This window comes from Centropristis striata, chromosome 3, assembly GCF_030273125.1.
Source record: "Centropristis striata isolate RG_2023a ecotype Rhode Island chromosome 3, C.striata_1.0, whole genome shotgun sequence".
Classification (NCBI taxonomy): Eukaryota; Metazoa; Chordata; class Actinopteri; order Perciformes; family Serranidae; genus Centropristis; species Centropristis striata.
In genome coordinates this window covers 31,422,435-31,446,660 of record NC_081519.1, presented here as the reverse complement: position 1 = coordinate 31,446,660, position 24,226 = coordinate 31,422,435, and the positions used below count along the sequence as shown (strand labels likewise).

The 24,226-nt window shown below is 39.8% G+C and overlaps 1 protein-coding gene across 1 annotated transcript in view; it reads left to right on the top strand.

Annotated features, from left to right (window-relative positions):
- Positions 1-24,226, top strand: part of LOC131969091 (copine-9-like) — a 187,009-nt gene that overhangs the window by 82,674 nt on the left and 80,109 nt on the right. The window contains exons 5-6 of the mRNA XM_059330229.1: positions 833-872; positions 3,001-3,080. Coding sequence (XP_059186212.1) covers positions 833-872; positions 3,001-3,080 — 120 coding nt within the window. The remainder of the gene's footprint in view (positions 1-832; positions 873-3,000; positions 3,081-24,226) is intronic.

The following is a 24,226-nucleotide window of genomic DNA, read 5'->3' as shown; positions in this document are numbered from 1 at the left end:
AATAAAAAGTTTTTCCAACAAAAGAAACACTGTTCTGCCATATAATTGACTTGAAAATACTTTATAAATGCTTCATGAATTAAAGATTTTTTTCATTAAATATTACAGTATATTTCTGTTAGAGATTTAGTACATTTAACAATGAGAAAATTTTTTTTTAACAAAAAATAAATGCAAAAATTACAGTGCTTGTATATATATTACAGTGTGTTTTTGCTACAAACACGGTATATTTTACAGTGGAGTAACTGAATTAACTCATTTATCATTTTACTGCCTTTCACTGTCATGGTTTAGCAGTTTTTCCCCGTAAAATCTACAGACATTTTTTACAGTGTAGAGGAAGAGATCCAGAGAGAAGAATACAGGGTTTCTTTGCCTTGTTATTTGACACACAAGTGGATGTCACACATGAACAGGATTGTTGTCAAAGAGGACGGTACTTAAGAGGAAGTCTTTGGGGAGACAGTAGCCTGAAGCAAGAGAAAGAAGCAACACATGCCAGAGAGGAAGTGCCTTCAATGATCCCAGAGTTCTGCTCCAGATCCATACATTTATTTTTTATCACTCTTGTCTTCATCCCTCCTATGCATGTACACCATATCTCATTATTAAATTGGCATACAGGATTTTTATCTTTGTAGTCCCAGAAGAGCTGACCATTGTGTCTGTGTAACTTGTCAGATACGTCACACAGGGGAGGTCTTTCTGAAGTCTGTACTGTTTCCCTATTGCATTTTTTATTTTCCTGTATGCATTGCATACTGTTGCATTATGTTTTAGGGGATGGCAAACACCTAAAGTCCGTTGTTTTTTTCTTCTTAAATTGCAGGTACAATGTGGATACCAGGAGCTCCAACCTTTCAAAACATGTAAGCAGCTTCAATATGTTGCACAATGACATGGAAACTGGTGTTGAGGTCTGAAACTGCCAGCTGGCAGCAAAAAGCTAAAAGAAAATCCTGAATGACTGTTACTGTTTGCTAAATAATTAAAATGTGGTGTGAAGAGTTTCGTTTAAGTCTATTGTTTGAAGTAAATCAACATACTCTTCCGCTCATCTTTTACTAAAGCCTTGCATCGCCTGCACTATAAACACTGTACAATATTTTTCACCCCGGTTACTTTTAAAATTTAATTTATATGTGCATATGTGAATGTGAATGTGAATATTCTCCGTGCAATGGTGCATCTTCAACTGCTGACTCTGTCAACATTGTACATAATGTACCTAAATTTGATTTTCCTTTTGTTTAAATTGTTAATACTTTTTGGTAACACTTTGTATTAGGGAACACATATTCAACATTAATTAGTTGCTTATTAGCATGTAAATAAGTAACATATTGGCTCTTAATTAGTCATTATTAAGTAGTTATTAATGCCTTATTCTGCATGGCCTTATTATACAACCAGTAAGACATTAACTAAGAGCTTTCCCTCAATAACCTCAGAATTATTGCTTATTAGTAGTAAGTCTAATAAGTCTCTACATATCGGTGAACGAAACCATGGAAACGGCAAATAGTCACCTTCTCCAGACCTTTGACGTAACTGGTGGCTCCTTTTGGATGCTTGGATGAGGATTGGTAGATTGTAATGTCAATCATTACTCTACAAAGTGACCCACTTTGGGCCAATGTTAGTCTACCAGTGACCCACTTTATGTTGTTATAGTTAATGAAAACTAATTAAATAACGGAAACTAGAATTTAAAAACTAGAGTTTTTAACTAACTGAAACTGTATTGTGAGGTTACAAAACCAACTAAAATTATAGTGAAAATGACCTTCGTTTTCATCTTTGTCAACTTTTTGGTTGATATGAAATCTATTTCATCTACCTGGTTTTATGACTTAATAAACTTATTGGGGCTGAGATGGATGAGACAAAGGAAATAAAGGAAACATTTATTGTGACCTTATTGAATCTGGCACCTATCACATACCCCATTACAAAAAACCTAAAACTAATAAAAACTGCATTTGACATCAGCTCATATCCTCAAACTGAGCTACTGAAGAAGAAGGAGGGTCTATCTTTTTCATATCAACTTGAGATGTTTACATTGTGTCTTTTCAGCTTCTCCTCTAATTTGTGTCTGCCTTTTCTTACTGGCTGCCCACCTGGATGAGCAGAAGGTAGGCTGACATCACGTCCTGTCCCTTCATTTCATTTGTCTAAAGTGAGCTGAATGACCTTACGTGTTTCTGTGACAGCTTAACTGGTGTTTGGAAATATGGAGAAAGTCAAACTGTTCCACAGATAATACACCATCTGGGCTCATCTCTGAAACTATGGCTTTCTCTTGACTTCTCTTGACTATGACTTTTCTCTCTCTCTCTCTCTCTCTCTCTTTCTTTCTCCATATGTTTTAACATTTTATGGGCTGAATGAGTGGGTGGGTGGGCGAATGAGTGAGCGAGTGGGTGAGTGAGTGAGTGAGCGGGTGGGCGAATGAGTGAGTGGGTGGGCGGGTGGGCGAGTGAGTGAGCGGGTGGGCGAATTAGTGAGCGGGTGGGCGAGTGGGTGAGTGAGTGGGTGGGTGGGCGAGTGGGTGAGTGAGTGGGTGGGTGGGCGAGTGAGTGAGTGGGCGGGTGAGTGAGTGGGTGGGTGGGCGAATGAGTGAGCGGGTGGGCGAGTGAGTGAGTGAGTGGGTGGGTGGGCGAATGAGTGAGCGGGTGGGCGAGTGAGTGAGTGAGTGGGTGGGTGGGTGAGTGAGTGGGTGGGTGGGTGAATGGGTGGGTGAGTGAGTGTGTAAGTCAGTGAGAGTGAATGAATGAGTTGATAGAAGCCAGTAGATTTAAATTCTCTGCTTGTACGCTGTCAGCAGTGTTTGCTCTTCAGAGCAGCACAGTTTTACTCTTTTGTCCTGCTGCTTTCAAGTGTGCTAATCTTCTCAGAAAGATACTTAAGATCCTGAAAGCCTGTTCTTGACCTAATGCCTCTATTTGGGTTGTATTATGCTGCATAAAATGTTTTGCTCTCCTCTCTTCTGTGAAGGACTTCCTGGGTCAGATGTTCTGTACGTTGGGGGAGATCATCGGCTCGACTGGCAGTCGGCTGGAGAGGACGCTCTCGTAAGTACACATAATACACACAACATAACCAGATATAGGAGGCCCCATGGTTCTCTGGGATGTTTGTGCCATACATTGATATAAAATCAAATGAAAACGCATCGTCACAATGCAGAAACAAATAGCAAGTTTGGAATAATGTTCCTTCAAGATTGTTATGAAACTCATATTGTGGAATCGATGGAGTGAAACACAAGTGTTCAAGGGTTGAATGCGACACTTTAATCTAGTGACATGACAGAACAGAGACGGGCAACAATTAAAAACAGTACCACAATGTGCCTTTTACTTTGTGTAGTAAAATATAACACATTTCTTTAGTTAGTGAAGTTAGACAAGCTGGTCCATGGCTATCTGTCAGCCTGTTAGTGATTAGAATGAAAGGTTGATTTGGGAGTCGGCATGGACAATGCTGTAAGTCATACAGCATGTTTTGTGACCTCACCACCTCTTACAGTCAGGAGATCAGAAGGCTCTCGAGTACAGGCAGCTGCCAGCTGTTACAGGTATAATTAAAGTGTCCTTGAGCAAGGCCTTTTAACTGGAGCTCCACATGGGTCAGTCCTGGAGAGCTGTGGCTTTACTTGGAAGCTCCCGAGCGTAAATATAGCCTAATATAGTATATACAGTACAAACCTTATTAGAAGTTGAAAATTACACTCTGCCACTCAAGGTATTGTGTTTTGCCACACTACCTAGTACTACACTGTAAAAAAATCTGTTTAATTTACGGTAAAATACCGGCAGCTGTGGTTGCCAGAACTTCACCGTTAAAAATACAGTAAGTGAGTTTTCTAGTGTAAATTTAAATTTAAATATAAACAGGTCCCTTTATTTTTAGGATTATTTTGTCCTTGTGACATTATGGTATTTCTCCTTTAATTTTACATAAAATTGTGTGTTTTTTACAATTAATTAAAATTAATTAATTAAAAGCATCGACTACTGTTCAACTTTAATTTTATTCCCCCATTTCTGATGCAATTTGACAGTATTTTACTGTAATTTCAACAAACATTTTTTTACAGTGTACTGTAAAAATACAAAAAACACAATCCAATTCTGATGAAACCCTGAATGTCACCTGTCTGCTTTTGATCAACCCATCATCATTTTCACCATGGCTGCTGACAGCAGGTCTGACAAAGTGACAGCTTCTCTTCCACCTTGGAGAGAGCAGAGCAGTGAGTGGTGTGTTTGCCTGAGGTTGACATTGTGACACAAAATGAGGCTACTATTTCACCAAGCTTCTTGTTTGTGTTTTGAGAGCCTGGAGGGCTTCCACATGTTCTGAATACAATCAGATGGTTTCTGTAATTGCTGTGCAACCGCGCGCGTGTGCGTGTGTGTCTGTGTGTGTGTGTGTGTGTGTCTGTGTCTGTGTGTGCGTGTGTGTATAGTTACCCCACAAATCATTATAAACCAAACAAATACCCCATTACAAAAAACTAAAACTAATAAAAACTAAACTAAAACTATAGCATTTCAAAAAATAATACTAAACTAAAACTAGCAAACTCCCTCTAAAAACTCAATAAAACTAACTGAATTTGAAAACAAAATTAAAACTAAAACTAATGAAAAATCCCAAACTATCATAACCTTGCAAGGGAATTCACTGTGTGTGTGTGTGTGTGTGTGTGTGTGTGTGCGCGCGCGCGCGCGCTTGAAACAAGCTGATGTTGTTTTTGAGGTGTTAAGACACAGAGAACAGGTAGACATACCCAGCACATATCCATCATTCCAAAATCAACCAATGCCAGCCTTTTTGCCAGGTTATTTGAACTCTTGAGCTGATGATAGATTCTCTGTTGTCCGATATTTATCACTGGATACCTGAATAAGGACCAAAGTGGAATTACACCCCCTGTCCTACTGCATGTGTCCTGAATATTAATATAATTGATTGGTGAAAACCTGCTACTGAAATGAAAACATAAAGAACCCCAACAGTGATAGGGAAACTCTTCATAAAACACACACTTAATGATCAGCCACCTATATCACGTTCCCAGTCCCAGACCCTCCTCTGTTTGTCAAAGCTGATTGAACTGCTCCGCACTGTCATTTATCTTCGTTGAAGCCTGCAGGAGCATTTCCTAATGCAGACAGCCTGTCAATGAGAGGGAGAGGCTCTGATGCCCTTGGATGCTAGAGATGGAATCTAGCGGCTTTGTTGTGGGGGGAGGATTTTTGGCCCGGTCCCATCAAGTGAAGCTATATGAAAGACACGGATTGTGTTACTAAGAGGCAAGGTGTGTTCAGGAGCAGAGCGGGGTTATTGATTACTGGAGCCTACGGCCTGGAGAGAAGTTACACTCACTTGGTAAACAGCCAGATATATCAAAGCAGCTACAGAGTTCACATCAAACCCAGAAAATGCTTGATGGACAGAGACGTGCAGATGTCAGAGTAGTTCAACACCGAAGAAACAAAAATGAAAACTTGACTGTGATATTATGGCATGGCAGAATCCCAAATTGATGGGAAAAATGGTGGATTGCCCATTCTGGGTTCAGAGGGAGGCCCCGTTTACACAAGGACGCTTGTGGGTAATCTGAAAAAAAATCTGAAACCAGCCTCCAGAGTGTACAACTGTAATCCGCTCCGCCGTAGCGTGTCCGTCTACACTGCCAAGACACAAAACTCTGCTCAGATCTGCTCACGTCACGTATGCGTTTACGTCACATACATGCTCCAGTACAGGAAATAAACAAACATGTGGGATTATTTCCATGCGTGGGACCTTCAAGCTGCTCTGGCAGCTGTAATAAACTTACAGGAGTCTTTCCACCAAATGTACAGGACATGTACAGATAGTATTAGTGAGCATACAATCCAATTCCACACACTTTTGTCACTGTATGCACGCAGATTTCCTCCCGAAAAAGCTTGTCTAAACGCAGAATAAAATGTGAAGACGCAACGCCACTTTTGCGTCTTCTGTCCAGACCTTCATCATCATGTAAACGTAGCCTCAGTTGGTGGTGACATATGGGAAACTACAAAATCGCACAAGACACAGAAAAACACAGTGAATACTAACTCACAAGAACACTGGGGATAATCACTAGAAAACACTACTGAACAAGACTAAATTATCTGGCACCAGAGCAGGGTCAGGACCAGAGTCTGAGAGGTAAAGTAGATGATAGACATGAGGTGTGCATCAGCTGTCTGCCACAGGAGAAGACCAGCCAAGGAAGATGAGCTGATGAGAGCAGAGGGGTGTTCCATCAACGAGGATTAAGGAAAAGCCTGGCTTATTATGATAAGCCTCGTTAATTTAAGTGAGAGATGCGTTCCATCAAAGTGGCTTATGTGACTCCCTGCTCAGTAACCATGGTAATTTACACCACTGAACTAACCTGCACCAGGGAAGGCTAACTGTTGAGCTAACTTTAGCTGTGTGTCAAATAATTCAGAAACAAAATCCCAAAGGACAGTTCCGCCACGTTTCTGTTCGCGCACGTCACTTTCGTCATGTCTGTGCGGAAAGTTTAGACTTAGTTTTTTTTGTTACAGTCTGGTTTAGACCTTTTTTCTAACAATGTGGCGAGGCATGAATTTATATACCTATTTCACTCAATCTGTCTATCTAGTTGTTTTGAAAGGAACAGGAAGTCGCTCGTGTTGTCTTTGCTTGTATTTACACAAACAAACGAAAGGAGCACACTGACACCTCAATCTCAGAATGTTTGCAGCACACAAAGTTCACAATGCACTCAAACATCTGACAGTTAAAACACAGTTCATATCAGAAATGCTGGCAGGGATGTGAACCTAAAGGAAGCACATGTATTGGAAGAGGTTTAAGTTTAAAGCATAGATACACATGAAAACACACACTGACACGGAAATTATATAGGTATATTGATCCTTCTTTAATGGCAGACTGGGTTTCCAAGGCAACTGGGAGCATGAAGAGTACTTCTGTACTGCTGAAAAATCCAGCTGGTTGAGCTGTTTCCTCCATGCTGCTCTATTCTCCTGTGCTTAAGATGACATCACAGCCACGGCGATGATCTATTTTCAGACGTTGGGTGGAGGGAGGAAAAAAGCCCTGTGGCATTTAAGGCGTGGAAGATGGTATTACGAGGGAAACCCACCTCGAGCACCGAGTCACGACTCTCACTCTTCTGTTTAGGCAGCTCAAGTGGGTCTGTAATAGCAATCTCCCACCTGCTAACCTAAAGTGAACCGCCTCCTGCACTTTGGTAATGTGCTCCCTAATCAAGTTCTGCATACATTAGTGTGGCTGCTGTGACTCAAGACTAACTGGAAAAGACATTAACGGTGAGGTAATTTTCCAAACTTGTTCATTAACACCAATGACTGAAAGGTGACTTGAATTCTGAGTCTTTCCCCGATTCAAACAAAAAACTTAAAAGTGTCTCTGTGTCTGCTCTGCGTCCTGTCCAGGGTGACCCCACCCCTCGCCCACTTTCAGCTGGGATCGGCTCCAGCCCCCAGGATAAAGTTATAGGATAATGATGGATTAATGAATCAACTGAAAAGTCCCTCCCAGTATTTATTTCTGTCAGGTCTCTCTTGTAGAAGGGACTTTTTTATCTTCCTGGTAAAAAATAAATCTCAAGATACATGCCAAGGTTATAATACTTTTGGCTTTTTTAAAATTAGTTTTAGTTTTAATTCGTTGTGAATTTTTGTTTTCAAATTCAGTTAGTTTTAATTAGTTTTTAGAGTGAGTTTGCTAGTCTTAGTTTATTTTTTATTATTTGAAAATGCTTAGTTTTACTTTGTTTTAGTTTTAGTTTTTTGTAATCGGCTATGTGTTTGGTGCGAGATTCAAAGAGGTCATAATAAATGTTTCCTTTATTTCCTTTGCCTGATCCATCTCAGCCCCAATACATTTATTAAGTCATAAAACCAGATAGATTAAATAGATTTCATATCAACCAAAAAGGTTTACGTATGAAAAAAGTTGACAAAGACGAAAACGAAGGACATTTTCACTATAATTTTTGTTAGTTTTGTAACCACATAATACAGTTTCAGTTCGTTATCGTTTTTTAAAACTCATTTTTATTTTTATTTCCGGTAACATTATAGTTAACAAAAACTAACGAAATCACGAAAACTAACCTTGATACATACAGTAAAGAAATAATAATTAAAATATGGAGTGTATGTTGAAGCGTATTTTTTTCGAATGAACAAATTAGTTTAGACTGACAGTGATTTTGCTTCAAGTCACATTTAATCCATAAATTATTAGTAGCTGCAAACGAACACAGATCAGTGCAATGTTCAGTAAACGAGATCCTTGTGAAGCTCACAGCTCAGAAAATACTTCCAATAATATAGAATAATAGAAATGAGGATAGAGCTGTCCTTGAAAGCCCCCAATTGCCTGGTTTCAATCTTACACATTCCTCTATAACATTAAAAGACTACTTCCACCGTAAAACGATGTTGGACTTATGATGGACAGTGGTTTTTATTCCTTCTTCTAAAATGTATGCTTTCATTACCCATAATCCAACTCATCTACCAATAGTAAGGTTGAAGAGTTGTGTGTGTGTTCATATTGACTAATGTCGCCTGCAGTAAAGATTAGCAGCAGCTGCAGAGCTTTGTCAGATCTCTTCTTTTTAATGCCACAACTCCACTTTTTTTTTTTGAACTTTTCATACTTGAAGTCTTAATCCCAGCTGACACTGACACGCGACATCACATGAGGACATTAATTGGATTTCATGCAGATCTGAAGATGATAAGGGCCATATTTAAACCATCTGTAGCACATGGTCTGAAGTGCATGGCACAAGTGTATTTTGGGTTTTCCCATCTCACCTTGTAATGTTCATGTCAGAGAGAATGTAGGAGGTGTGAGCAGAGGATAACCAATGGCCCAGTTGTTGCAGAAAGAAAAAATGAAATGCTTAATTGGCAGCAGTAGAAGCCACCCTTGTAGAATGCCCTGAATAGTGCTGAGAGGACAGGTTGCTTTTGGGAACAGGTCCAAAATAATGGCTAAACCAAGGTTCCAAAGGAGGAAGGTCACCTGGGATAAGAAATAAAAGAGAAGTAGAGCTAGTAATGGGTCTGTGAGTTGCAAGTATACACTTACAGGGCATGCACCTCCACATTGTGAATGCTTTAGATCAGAAGTCTCAAACTCAAATTACCTGGGGGCTGCTGGAGGCAGTATCAAAATGATCAAAAAAAGACACAAAATGACAGAAAAAAACAAATTACTTTAAAAAGACACAAAAGACACAAAATGACCAAAAAAGACACAGGATTACCAAAAAAAGATGCAAAATGACAGAAAAAAACCCTAAATTACTTAAAAAAGAAACAAAATGACCAAAAAAAGACACACAATTATTAAAAAAAAGGCACAAAATTATTTTTAAAAAAAGACAAAAAATATAAAAAAAGACACAAAATTACCCAAAAAAGTAATTAAAGGGACCTTCCACAAACAACACGGTAAAGTGCCTTTCATATAAAACTCACATTAAACTTTCATATCAAGGTGGGGGCCACAAAATATCGTCACGAGGGCAGCAATTGGCCCGTGGGCAGCAAGTTTGAGACCCCTGCTTTAATGAAGGCTAGGAGGACCTGATCAGCAATGGAAATATCTCTGTTGGGTTGAATGCTTTATATGAAAAGGCTAGTAAGAATATGCCAGCTCCATGTACTGTCACCTTCCTGCAAATATAATGAGGTTAAAATGGTGAACATTAATGTAAAGCAAATGAAGGCAAAAGCAGTACTGATGTAAACAGGTTTAAATGTCAAGCTAATAGACAAACAAAACATAAAAATTATACTCCAACAAAAATCCTCACTGCCTTCAACCACCACCTTAAACTGCCATGCCTGTGACTGCACCAGTTCTGAGCCAGTTCATCATGGGCCAGTTCATCAACTTGTAAAGCCATATATATATATATATATATATATATATATATATATATATATATATATATATATATATATATATAAATAAAACAAGCCCTATTGAACATTTAATTTCACTGTTGCTATTTTTACTATACCGCCCGCTGACTTCAAGAGAAGTTTCAGAGAGCCATGACCTGCAATGATTGAATGGTATCCATAGCAACCAGCATCATTGGGTCCACCAGCAAAGCCTGCCTCTGTGAACACAGAAGAAGGGTGCTTGTGATGCTATTTTATATATAGGGTCAGTGTCACTTATCTATTACAGTGTTATCATTCTCGTATTAAGCATACTGTGAATATTTGTCAGTTACCTATATATACATATTTGTGTGCATTGCTTAGATTTCTTTTATCTTCGTCATCTCTCCCACTGCCTGCACCCCCAAACATACAAGAAGGAGTCATCCTTGTGCTCTGTAAATTATTTCTTTCCTCCCTCTTTCATTTCAATGGCAAAACACACCACGCAGGCTTTACTGCTCTCCAACAATTTTTTCTGTATCATACATCACTAATGAAATTGGTTTAAATATGGTGAGGAGAGACCCAAGCCTGTCCCTGTGGTTCATATCTACAGTGCAGCTAGTTCTCTGCTCTCAAATGTGAAGCAGTGAATAGTGGAGGGGGGTGATGGGAGGTCGTCAGCCCTTCAGAGCCGTAATTGATTTGCTCTCTGCCCTCCTGAGCTGTGCCGTCTGGCTCTGCAGATATCTGTTGACACACGGCTCTTCGCTTGATGCCTCTTTCTTCTTCAAATGCAGGTTTTTGACAAAGTTTTGCCATTAATCTCAGCAAAACCAAATACTTCACACAGTATAGTCATCTGAGGTTTGACAAAAGGATTATTAATGAGCAGCCCACATATCAGCTGGCACACTTTATTAACTTTTGTGCTTAATGAGGGCTTTGCTCCTGAGATGTAAATCTCTTTCTATTGGCAGTCCGTCTGATTAAATATTAAAAAGCCATATGTAGATGGATGCTTGATGTTCTTCCCAGCGTGTCACTGATACAGCAAGCTGGCATGAGTTCACCTCTTTGATCAATCGCTATCACTCCTGTCTGTTAACAGAGCCTTGCATTAATTTGTCACTTCACTCCATGGTACCTCTGTTTATGGCCCTCTCTGACTTTAACATCAGCTCATCTGACATGAACCTGGAGATCCCCTTCTCTCTCTGAAAGCTGCAGATTATAATCTAAAAGTAACACCAAAGCAGGAGTTTTGCCTTTGATATGTTGGATGGGTTTGACAGAGCAGGAAGTTTGTGTTTTGATCAGCCTGTCATCTGTGCGTCCTTGTGCATGTCTCACTTGTATTTATTTTGAGGTGTTGAGAGAGGAGGTTGCCATGGAAAGGAGACTTGAGTTTGTGTGTGGGAGACTCTGGGTGGTGAGGCTGTGGCTGCTATGAGTCCTTAGCCAGAGCTGTAGTTTGCTATGGAGCAACAGCACAGGACCGTGGAAATGAGATGAGCTTTCTTTTATGCCCATGGGGACTCTTGGGAGCAGATTGTGTGGGAAATGGTTTCAGGGAGGTCCTGAACCTTGACAGGCCTTCTGAGAATCTGTTTCCAGGTTTCTCATGTCTACGCTATAGCCCATGTCTTTTTAGTGGGCCATCGTTTCCTGCTGTGATGTAACTCCCAGACTGATCTAAACATAAAGCCTTACTTTCAGGACCTGATTAAAGCGCAATGGGGGCCCTGGCCGAAATGAGCTGCTGGCCCCTGGTAAACCCCAAGGCACACATATTTCCCAAACCCATTTTGCCAAGAGTCCAACCAGTGGATACTTTACTATTACACTGGAAGACTGCTTGCCCCAAGTTTCTGTGTTTCTGTGTGTCGGTTCAAGATTCCAGAAAGAAGCAACAGTATCAACCCCGAAACAACATATGTTTACAATCAAGCAACACGTTCTTATCTTATATCTAGCTCTAATTTCAGATAGATCTGTATGGGTGAGAGAATGGCTTTAAGGCCTGTAGAGATCAAGGTTATTATATAACGAAAACTACCGAAATAATGAAAACTAGAATTGAAAACACATTTTAGTTAACTGAAATAGAATTAAAAACGAGAGTTTTTAAAAAAAACGATAACTAACTGAAACTGTATTTTGTGGTTACAAAACTAACTAAAATTATAGTGAAAATGTCCTTCGTTTTCGGTCATCTTGTTTTAACAGTTATTTTCTTATTACAGCATGCTTATTTCTAGATATACCAATCTGAATTTAAGAAATCTTCTGAAATTATCTGTCCATGCAGCAAGATCATTTCCCTCAGATTTAGTGTTTTTATCTTGTTTTTAGACACACCTTTTTTGCAGTGTGTGTGTGTGTGTGTGTGTGTGTGTGTGTGTGTTCTTGTACTTCCTACATAGTGAGGACCAGAACATGTTTTTAACCAACAGAGTGAGGAAATTTCGACCGGTCCTCACTTCTTTAAAGGCTTTTTTGAGGTTTCAGACTTTTTTTTAAGGGTTGAGGTTACATGATAATGATAATTAACTGAAACTGTATTGTGTGGTTACAAAACTAATTAAAATGATAGTGAAAATGTCCTTCGTTTTTTCTTTGTCAACTTTTTTCATACATAATGAAGATGGATAAGACAAAGGAAATAAAGGCAAAATTTACTGTGACCTCTTTTAATCTCCCACCCAACAAATATTCATTACAAAAAAATAAAACTAACACTAAAACTAATAAAAATACTCACAACAAACTTAAAACAAAAACTAATGAAAAATCCAAAACTATTATAAACTTACTAGGGAATTCACTGTTCCAATGAGGGCCCTCACAAAGATAGAAGTACAAGAATGTGTGTGTGTGTGTGTGTGTGTGTGTGTGTGTGTAAATGTAACTTAATGAGTAACTTAATTTGCATTAAGTTACTCAAGCTCAACTTTCAGCTCCTACTTTTCTGTATCCCAGCTATTGCTTAATGCCTTGAGAAGCAATTCTCTAACATCTCATGGAATAAATCAGAACAGACGTCTCCTCACGCGTCTTCATCATTTTTAAAGCCTCGGCAGCTGAGAGGTCCTGGGGAGTCTGGAGCAGTGCACTCACAATGAGTCCATATTTGTTCTGCTTTCCATCTTAAACTAAAATGGTTTTCTGATGGCACTTCCTCTCTCTGTTTCAATAACACTGAGCTCATCAACAGGTCACTGTGCGACCATACATTGCAATTTATTTCATACATGCTTAATTAAACCTCCCCCAGTACAGAGGATGCCCAGTACATCCTCCCGTTCCCAAAATAAATTAAGTCTAGCAAACATCAATCTACAGCAGGAACAAGCTGTCGCGGTGCTTCATTGAGATGTATGAGCTGGGGTTTCCAAGCTAAATCAGCAGAGGAGGAAGGTGACAGGATGCCCCATCACCACCACCCAATCCCCCAAACCTCCCATTACATGACAGGCCTTGTGTTCTCAACAGTGCTTTCTTTGAAAGCAGAGAAATTAATGATAAAATCACTTCTTTCATTGTCCTTTTTCATTCTCATTCTCTATTTTTGGTTTAGACAGGCAGTGACCAGCTCAATGAATGCATCCTTTTGCTCATTTTCTGTCCTTTCATGTAGAATGTGGTTCAGAATGGAATAATGTAGCGCTGGACTAAAACCTTTCACAAAGTTATTACACTGACTGACTGTGACAGACAGTTAAATCACTTCTGGGTACAATAGTCTGACTCAAAATGTCTGGGATGTTCAATGCCGACAGGTATTTTTATTAGCTGCTTTGTGCTTGTTCTCTCTATAGATGTGCAGAGCATCGTGGAGACTTGCTGCCTCTTAAATTCCATTAATTACCTTCCACATCATGAGCGCCTCTTAGCACTGATAAGATGAAGATTCAGATGAAATATGTTGTGGCAGGCTCCCCTTCTCCCCTCATTCACATCGCCCTCCTTCTGAGCATTTTATAACTCAGTGACCACTGGTTCTAACCCTCTTAATTAAACTGTGCTCCCTCTGCAATTAGGGGAAGACCATGAATATATCAATTGATTTCTTGCTCTCTGCTCTCTCCATCTCTGCTATCAGAAGTTGAAGTGATCTGCAGCTATTTCAATTCACATTTGTTTCAGACTCAGACTTTTCTGGTGTTCAGTAGTCGTGTGAATGCTGCATGTAATACAGTGCAAAAAAGGGTGTTCCTTAGAGACCAAGACACAACTATGCTGTGCACCATTTAGGACTCGTTTTAATTTTGAATGATGTCTTTGCACATAAATAATAAAACCTGGAAGCAAGAGGCAACAGTGATTCAAAGTGTTGAGGTGAAAAGAGGACAATCTACGAGTTTAAAACCTCACAAGAAGATAATACAGCTGAGCTGTTGATGGAGACTCACAAGCCCCGACTAGTTCCACCCAGTGCACCAACTCCAACAACCTCAGATGACTGCAGCACTGATTTTAGTATGAGAACTGGAGGGTGCTCATGGGTTTGCTTCCATTTTGTAAACTATGAATAATAGGGGTGTGACGATACTCTCAGAGAAGACACGATATTGGGTTCACGAGAACGAGACGAGACGAGATTTTAAGAAAACTACAATGACAAAATATATGACCGGACCAACAGACTTTTATTTAACCGAGTTGGACAAGCATTTTGAAATGTTTTATTATTAACTCTTTACATGCATGATGGAGGCATGAGCTTTTAATAAACTTCCTCTTCCACAAATTGAAACTAAAACTAAAATTCATAAAAGTTAAAATAAGATAAATAAAAAAATAAAATCCCCCAGAGGGATTAATGAGACTCCAGAGGTGAAGTATGCTAATCGCTTAGCGACAGTTTCGACCGTGATCCGTGATCACATACACTACAGATCATAGACTGTATAAAATACATATAGCAGCTAGTGGCTAGTGTGGTAGCTAGCGTGGATTGTGTTTTACTTAAAAAACCAAAGTATTATAGTTTACAGAAGGTCGACCTACCTATAGGCTACCTGAATTTCTGAAATGTACTATATTTATAAATATGCTATTGCTACACTTAATGGCAAAAATTGCACTGGTCTGCTGGACTTGAATAAAAATAAACAATATTGTTGTTGCTTAAGCTTATGTATTCAGTCATTAATCAATGGTATACTAAACGTATATGTATATATATATATATATATATTGTTCTAAAAACTACAAACGTGCACACACCTAAAACTACAAGAATGAAAGAAACAACGGTGTTTGTTGATCTTAAATCCGTTTGTTGTCAAATAATGTGAGCTTTCGAATCTATAGAGAACATTAAGTATGCAGTGTCATGTGTCACTTAAAGTATATTTTCTGTTTGTGCCTTTTTCTCTGACTTTCTCGTCTCTGAAAGCAGACGTTTTGGCGCATCCAATGCTCAGACTTGCATAAACATTGAACATAATTTCCACAGTGGGGTGTTTGATCTTTGTCCAAATAGATAATTAGCTGGAGATGCCACAGCAAGCCGCCTACCGTCTCCCTGTCACACGTTTCTGTGAGGAGATGCTGGCAAAGAAAACAGATCTATTTTGCTCCTGCTGGCTTCAGTGACAGGAGAGATCTTGGGTTTTTTGTGTGTTTTTTTTTGCTGACTTTGGCTATTTATAGTGGCATTTACCCTGCAGGAGATCACCATATTTTATTAAGGCTCACTAACTGGCTTGTACTGAGGCTGAATGCTTCCTCTTATCATTACTGTATCCTTGTGTCTCTAGTTTGGATGAAATATATAATTTTTGCTGCTGTCATTCAAGAAGGCATATGGAACATAAGTTAAAGCTCTCTAAGAACAAACCAATTCATCTATTCATCCATTTACCACTCCGCTCATGGTGCAGCAGTGCAGCAGAGTATCTCCCCCTCTCATGGACATTAGCTCCTCTTGGGGGACGCTGAGGTGTTCCCAGACCAGATGGGATATGTATCCCTCTACCTGGGTCTTCCCTGGGGTTATCCTACAAGTTGCCTATTTCCAGAATACCAGAAGGCATCCTGATCAGATGCCTGAACACCTACTGCAAATGCAATACAAGCAAATGCATTGCAATGAAAATATATCAGTGCTTTTATGAGAAATGTTCATGTCCATTACAGACCACATCTTTTCATTTTGACGGTTAAAAAAAGCTGAGCATAATGACAAGTTGCAGTTTTTCCAATTTCTAAAAAGCATCTCAATACTGAAGTCACTTCTCTTCATACAGACTGCATTACCAACTTCCATCATAGACTGTTAACACTATGGAGTCTTGGGGTATTTTGTCCATTTTGAATGTCTTTTCGTGTCTTTGTAAGTAATTTTTTGTCTTTTTTTGGTCATTTTGTGTCATTTTTAGTCCTTTAGTCCAACATAAAATGTGATTTTGAATTGTTTTTTTACTCGGGTAACTTTCAAAACACTATCATGCTCAATAAAGAATTTGAAATGCTTAAAATGTGAACAAAGGTTGCAAATCTAACATATAAGAGGGTTACATCCAGTCCTATCATTTTATGCTAAATATATTTGAGCTTGTCTCCAGTTTTATTTGGTATATCATCATCAAACTGAAACTGGCCTCATGGAGTTTACAGCCAGAACTTTAGAGGTAAATTGGAGACTCCAGAGGGTTAATCTCACCTCTAATAACAACAATTCTCAGTCAGATACATACACCGTCACAGAACTTACTGACTGAAAAAACAACAGGGAGCACTAGAGAAATAATGAACTTTTACCTTTGAGGTGTAATTGATTAGTCTCATGAAAATATAATTCAGTATTAATACCTGTTTGTTTGTTTGGTAATGAAACAGAAACAGGAAATGATGGTGGCTTTCAGCAGAAATTGCAATCAGCTGTGTTTGGAATGATTATTGTTTTATTTTATTGTGAATATTCTGCAGAGAGTTTCTTGATATTTTCAATATGTTTACTGCAGAAATGCACAAAGTTTGCCATCATTCTGTTTTAAATGTGTTGCAAACGCTGTGTTCTGCAGGTGTGGAGTCTGAATGAGAGTCCCATGGTTTTTGAAAATGTGGTCAAAGCAATGTATGTTAGCAACTGAAGAAAAAGGGGAAAATGGTGAAAATTTTTTTCTTCCCCTTATGTAAATACAAATGTATGACTAGAGCATCTTAACTGACAGTGCTGAGCTGCATCTAACATTAAGGTCCCCAGCTTTCAGATGATGCACACCACATCTATGTGTCATCTATTGTTCACCTGTTATTGCCCCCTAAAGATCCCCTGTCCACCCAAGATAGATATTTGGTACTAGAAGATGCTCAAATACTCTCATCATGCCAGTCTCTCAGCTTTCTCCCATTCAGCAACCCTTACATTCAGTTTTTTCCTCCTGTCAGTCAGACTCTATTCTGGCCTGTGGCCATGTGGCTCCCACAGAGCTGTGACAACGACATCTCCAAACAGCTTGTGCGGTGAAATGGGAGCTATGACACTGAGTTTCCCTGCTGTGGAGTGCTTGTGTGTGTGTGTGTGTGTGTGTGTCCTGCAAAAAAGGGATGTCTGAAAACAAGATAACACTAAATCTGAGGGAAATGATCTTGCTGCATGGACAGATAATTTCACTTGACAAGATTTCTTTTTAAGAATTAAGATTGTTAAATCTGGAAATAAGCATGTTGAATGCTTAAGATAAAAAATTAACTCTTAAAACAAGATAAGCATTCAACATGCTTATTTCTAGATGTAACAATCTTAATTTAAGAAATCTTGTCAAGTGAAATTATCTGTCCATGCAGCAATCATTCCCTATAGCGATCATTTCCCTCAGATTTAGTGTTTTTATCTTGTTTTTAGACACACCTTTTTTGCTGTGTGTGTGTGTGTGTGTGTGTGCCTGAGCTCCTAAGCATCCATGATGTCCCTGAAAGGTTGAGAGGGATCATCAGAGAAGAACAATATAGCGAGACCAACGTTTTGCGTAATGAAGAAGATCACAGAGGGTTTCAGAAAAAATAATAAAACATTTTCAGAGAAAAAAAAGGAGAGTGCTGTAAGACCTTCAAGTGTCTCCTTTGCCAAGTAAAGTAATATTTCTCTTTCCCCCGGGCTCTCTCTTGTCTCTTTCTCTTTATACCTACATCGGAACAAAAGATACCTTGCCAAGTGGAAAGCCCTTGAATATCAGATCTGATTTGATCAAAAAGATATGGAGTGTGGCTTCATGTCTTCTCTTTGTTATTAGGGCCTCGGGGCAATCGCACCGAGCACTGGTCCCATACAGCAATAGCTGTAGGGACCAGTGCTGCACTACTGTTACCCTGGGATTCCACTGGATGCGTAACTACTCCGAAAGGGGTCTGTCCGCAACGGCTGCGTATCTCCGCAGTCCGTCAACACACACCGGATCTGTCTGTGTCGGAGCTGTTGCGTACAGCTGAGTCCCGAGGACGCACGAGATCTCGCAAAGTCACGCGTAATCAATTGATATAACTGGAAGAGAATCAACATCCCCTCATTAATGACTGGAGACAAATCCAGCGACTCCGTCCTAACGAGCGCTAACAAGGTTGGCCGGCTTGTTAACGAGCCGGCCGACCTCGTTATCGGCAGTTAGCTACAGTTAGCTCTGTAGCAGTACAGTGTGTATGTGCTGCTGCTGCATGAGGTGTTCACTTAGCAACCTCTGTTTGTTTACAACAAGCACCGGAGTGAGCGGAGTGAAAACCTCTAACCTGTTGACTTCAGGTCTGTTCCCGCCCATCATGACGTCTTCACATTGTGAAATACGAGCTGCCGTGAACCTGAGGTATTTTATTTTGAAAATATACCGGATGTTTTATTTTGTGTCTGTGCACGACTTCCTGTCCCGAACGATCTGCTCTGCTGAATTTATGCGCCGTGCTCCGTCGTCTGACAAAAATAGAAGCTCTGCGCAAGTGTTGCGAGGGCTGTCGGATGGCCATGCGTCGTCGGACTCATTACGCAGCGGATCAGCAGTCGGTGGAATCTCACACATTGATTATAATGGGTGCGTAACGGCTCCAACGACGGATCTGCAGCCGTTACGCATCCAGTGGAATCCAGGGGTTATACTGTGGATTTTTTCTTCTTCCTCTTCAGGACGCAATTTCGTCCCGCTACTAGTCGTACAACTTGAAGAGTTGCAGTACAAATTATATATCAAAACGTGCGGTTTGATTGGGATCGGTGTGCTATTACTTTTCTCTACAGAATATGAATTTTTCGTGAAGAAAATTTTGCATTAAAATGAATGGGACCGCCGAAAAAAAATGAGCGAAAAAGAACAGTAATTGGAGGTTTTTAAATGTCTACTTCTGCGGCATAATTTCACCTAGAGACTCCATTTAAACTTTAAACGGTGTATCTGTGTATTAATCCACGTTTTGATAGGTCATATAGTTTTTTATCAATCCCTGTTCAATGACCATGATCATTTGTGGAGAAATTCTGAGATTATAATGGGTGTGTATTGCAAGGAATGTTTGTGTCACAGTGTGTGACATCATCGCTAGAGTGTAGAGGGAGAGAAAAAATTGTCAAAAGATACATTTTAAAACTGCGCTCCAGGCTGCAAATTCCACTCTACAGAAATAATTTATACATAGAAACGTAGGAAAATTTGTCTTCTCACTCACAATCCTCTGGTAAAGCTGTCAGAGTCATAGTTTGGGCGTAGGACGCACAGATAATCCACCAACACGCACCAACAACCTCTTTGGCTCCCATATTAAAAACGCAGGAAGATTTCTGAAAAAGGGAGATGTAACAGTTTTTTTAGATCGCTCTAACAAAGCTATTTTTTCATTTTTCTTAAAAAACAACAACATATGTAGACGTTCAGGAAGAACTCAGGACGCTCAAAGTGAAGTCGGATCAATGATAGGAATTATGGTTTTGCTAAAAATGCTTTCTGTTCGAGGCCAGAAATTCCAGTCTGTCCACCTCTGCTGTCACTGTGCTGGAACATGTGGCAGTTAATTCTGTTGATTGCTTTGATCTGATTGCTTTGATCTTTGATGTGATTACAGTTACAGATACACACACACACACACACACATGCGCGTAAGCACGCACACATAATCATAAGTCTCCCTTTAGAATGTAATGTGTGCAGTTCTTATTCACATAGCTGGAAGGAATAGGATTTCTGTTCTGAGAGCATCAACAAATCCAACTCATTAACAAGTGTAGGTTTCTTAAATTCTTGTAGTCTTCAAGTATATTACAATAGCCGTGTTTCCTTTAGGGGGAAGAGTGGCCACCGGGAAAGTCTCAGGCCACACCCTATCAAAAGTTTGCTCACTCTGCCTGTCTCCATTATAAAAAGGCCTCCAGAGGGATTTACGAGACTCCGGAGATGACGTATGGTTTTCGATTGTCGCAACGGATTAAACACAGGAGACACAACTGTGGCCGCCGTCGCTAACTGTGCACAACGTCAGCAGCTGATCATAAACAAAGCAGCATGGCTAATTATGCAAAGCGTCTCCGCTGATCATAAACATAGTGATGGTGAATTAACCGGCATCGCTAACTGTGCACAGAGTGTCCGGTGCTTGTTGTAAACAAACAGAGATCGCTAAGTGAACACCTCCTGTAGCAGCAGCACATACACACTGTACTGCTACAGAGCTCATTAAGAAGAGCCAAAAAGTTGCTAATTATAGCAACAAAGTCACTTAGTTGGCAACACTGCTTTGATGACTTTTGCAAATGGTGTGTGTTGTTGTGGCGTCGAGTACTACGTCACATCCTGCTTAGCGATCTATCCAATCAGTAACGGGCCTTTTTAAAGGGAGAAAAAAGTCCCTGCTCTTCAACATGGACGAAAAAAGTCCTGACAAAAGCCGGCTCCGGACTGCTCGTATTCAAATTAGGGGCGTTTGGAGAGACCTGTCTCATTCCGGGTATTGCTCAGTAATGGAAACAGCCCTATTAATATAGCTGATTGGAAACTGTGAGGGTTGATTTTTATTAAGCCCGTTTATCTTTTCTATAGCCTCTGACAGAAAAAACAATGGCGCATATGGTATCATATGAATCTAAAAGATCGAAGGGAATCCTTTGATGACAACCGTTGTGTTATCTTGTCAGGTAGGGGTGAAATACTGTTCCAAAGTTCAGCTATATGTTAGTGAGGGAAAAACTGATAAGGGTTCCCTTGACCTTTGACCTCAACATATCAAAATGAAAATTGGTTGGTAAAAACAAGTCTCTTCTTTACAGACATGCCCACTTTATACTAATCTCATACAGTTCAATGCTGTTAAGCACCAGGATGTTTTTTTCACTTCATTACATTTCTTCGTACAGCTGTTTTTGTTCTTGCTACTTTCACACTTGTTATTAGATTTGACATTTCAGTAAAAAACCTAAAAAGAACTAGGCTCAGATATAGGTATACACACTAGGTATAACTGCCTCCAACCCCCACAGCCCTTTAATGTTTTCAAATTTGTGTTGTGTTGTGTTTGTGTTTAAAATGGTCTTCATCTTCCATTTATATCTACTGTATCATTGAATTAGGTCCTGTTGTTTTTGTCAGTGTAAAGAGTAAAGCTTGAGTCACATTTGTTAGGCTTTCAGCTGAAGGTGCCAAACACAGGGCTGGTTTAGATTGGGTTGCTGCAGGTGAGCAGTTTCTCACCATGATGATAAGCGTTCCTAAATGCTATATCGGGCAAAGAACCGTATTTGGCAACTTCAGCGGACATCCAAAATGGGGTCCCATGCCTCTCCGTGAGGTCATACAACCACATGGATTTCTCCCAGCTAATCAGCAAAGATCACGCTGTCAAAGATAGTGCCACCATGGCATCTAACCAATCAGTGTAATAATAATAATAATAATAATAACTCAATTGACCTTGATTTGCAACTTGAAAAAGTCACAAAAGTAAAGTCTTGTAATATCCGCCAATAATCTATAAAGTGGCCTATAAACGACTACGCCTTTGAATCAGGACAGTGATATGTGGCTCTTCTGGCTTATGTGTTTCACATGTTTCTTCAACTTAAAGAAATACTTTCCTTTACATTTTTTCCATTTATCACATTTTCCCTTTGTGTGTGTGTGTGTGTGTGTGTGTGTGTTTGTGTGTGTGTTTGTGTGTGTTGCAACAAATTGTATGCTCTTGGTACCAGATTGGCCAACTAATTCTCTGACCATCTGGAAACCAAGACCCCTTTATATACTATATAAGGTATATAAAGGCTGTTAGAATGAGACAATGTGGCCCCATACTGGGTTAGCAGTGGGAAACCCTGTTCTGTATCTCCATCCGTCACTCTTTCCATCACTACCCCCCATACTTCACAGGAGCGGCAAAAGGAGGTCAGAGTGTCTCTGGAGATTTATTTCTATTTCCTCACATCGAGCCAATAGCTTCAGGCCAGCACCTCTCATAACCTCCAGTTAGCATGTACTCTATTCAGTCCAGCCATTACTTAATAATCAATGAGAATATAACAGTGATATCATACTACAATCAAAAAGCCATGTTCTTACTGCTCTTAACTGACTCTATCCGAAAAATAACCAAGTTGTATATGCAATAAATTGAGCCTGATTAAAACTTTTTATTTTATACTTTATTTTCTCAAATAACAGTAACTCCCCACACCCAGAACATAAATTACACCTCCATGCTCCTTTTCTCCAACTCAGTGGTGATGCTTGCAGCCATGGCCCTTAGCGGTTTCCCCCGAGTGTAATAAGTGTAATGAGCATGGCAGGGATTGCAACACTCACTGTTGAACACATTCTACAATATATTTCACCGCCCAGATGCTCAACCTCAATCCTACTGCCCATTTATTATTAAAGGCAACCTAATAGCTGCTAGCTGGGATTTGGGTCTAACCTAGATAGGATGCTGGCTCAACCAGTGCTCCGTCCAGACTGCTCACTCTGGATGTGAGGTGACACCAACAACATGCATATTACATGCACATTATATTGCACATTACATATGCATAAGCCGACAGCGTGGTTGGATGCTGCACTGCCACAGATTGTACTTTGTGCCATTGTCTGATAAAATCCAGACTCAAAACCTGAGCAAATTGTTGTATCATGCTGTTCTAGTTATTGGACTCAAATAAAGAAGGAAAGCTGATAATTGTGTCATATAAGACTGTGGGGACACTAGCATTGACTAGTGGTCTGCTAGTATCTGCATTTACTATAAACTTCTGTAAAAAACACTGATAGTGATGACACTGTCAACAAGTTCCCTGTGAACACCAAGGTAATAATAGTTTTGGATTTTTTATTAGTTTTAGCTTTAATTTTGTTGTGATTTTTTTCTTTTCAAATTCAGTTAGTTTTAAGTAGTTTTTTTTTTGGGAAAATGTTTAGTTTTAGTTTAGTATTTATTAGTTTTAATTTTTTTGTAATGGGGTATTTGTTGGGTGTGAGATTCAAAGAGGTCATAATAAATGTTTCCTTTATTTCTTTGTCTGATCCATCTCAGCCCCAATAAGTTTAAACCCTGTTTCTCCCAGTTGACACGACAACACATAACTGGAGTTTTCCAAATTCTCCACTTTGCCCGGAGTTTTTTAGAAATAATCGTTTTCTGTGATAAAAACAGGGTTTTCGTGTAAATGAGAGGCCAAACCACATGGAAATATCTGCGTTTTCCCTTCGTGTAAACGGGGCCTAGGGTATGCTGGAAGGCTTGGTGAAAACACAAAACCATCTGGCAGAGAACAAGTGGAAGTGGGCCAGTATAAATACAGAGGAACTAAAGAGGGAATGGCCTGCAGGTGAGGAGATGAGCAGGGAAACCAGGTGAAGGGGATGAGTTGATTGCCTGGCAAGAGGGAGTGGCAGGATCTGAAATGACAGGGGAGTTAATAATATGCCATGAAAACAAAGTCAGCTGAATACAACTAAGAGTTGGTGGAAACCTTGACAGAAATGTTCTCATTTTAATTTGCCTCAGTTGCATCTCACAGGCCTTACCACGACCTGAACTGAATCTCTTATTTACTCTATTTCTGAGACTGATGCCCAATAAAAATGCACTGAATAACTTAATTTACCAACATTTCACAAGCGGCGGAGCAGAGCGTGCAGCAGTGACGCACTGGCAGAGATTTTTAATACCTGCACCCACCCACAATACCAAAACAACAGCACCGACCTGCAAGAATATGAATTAATCAACCACCTGAACCCAACCCCCCCGCAAACCTCCAACCTTATGGATCA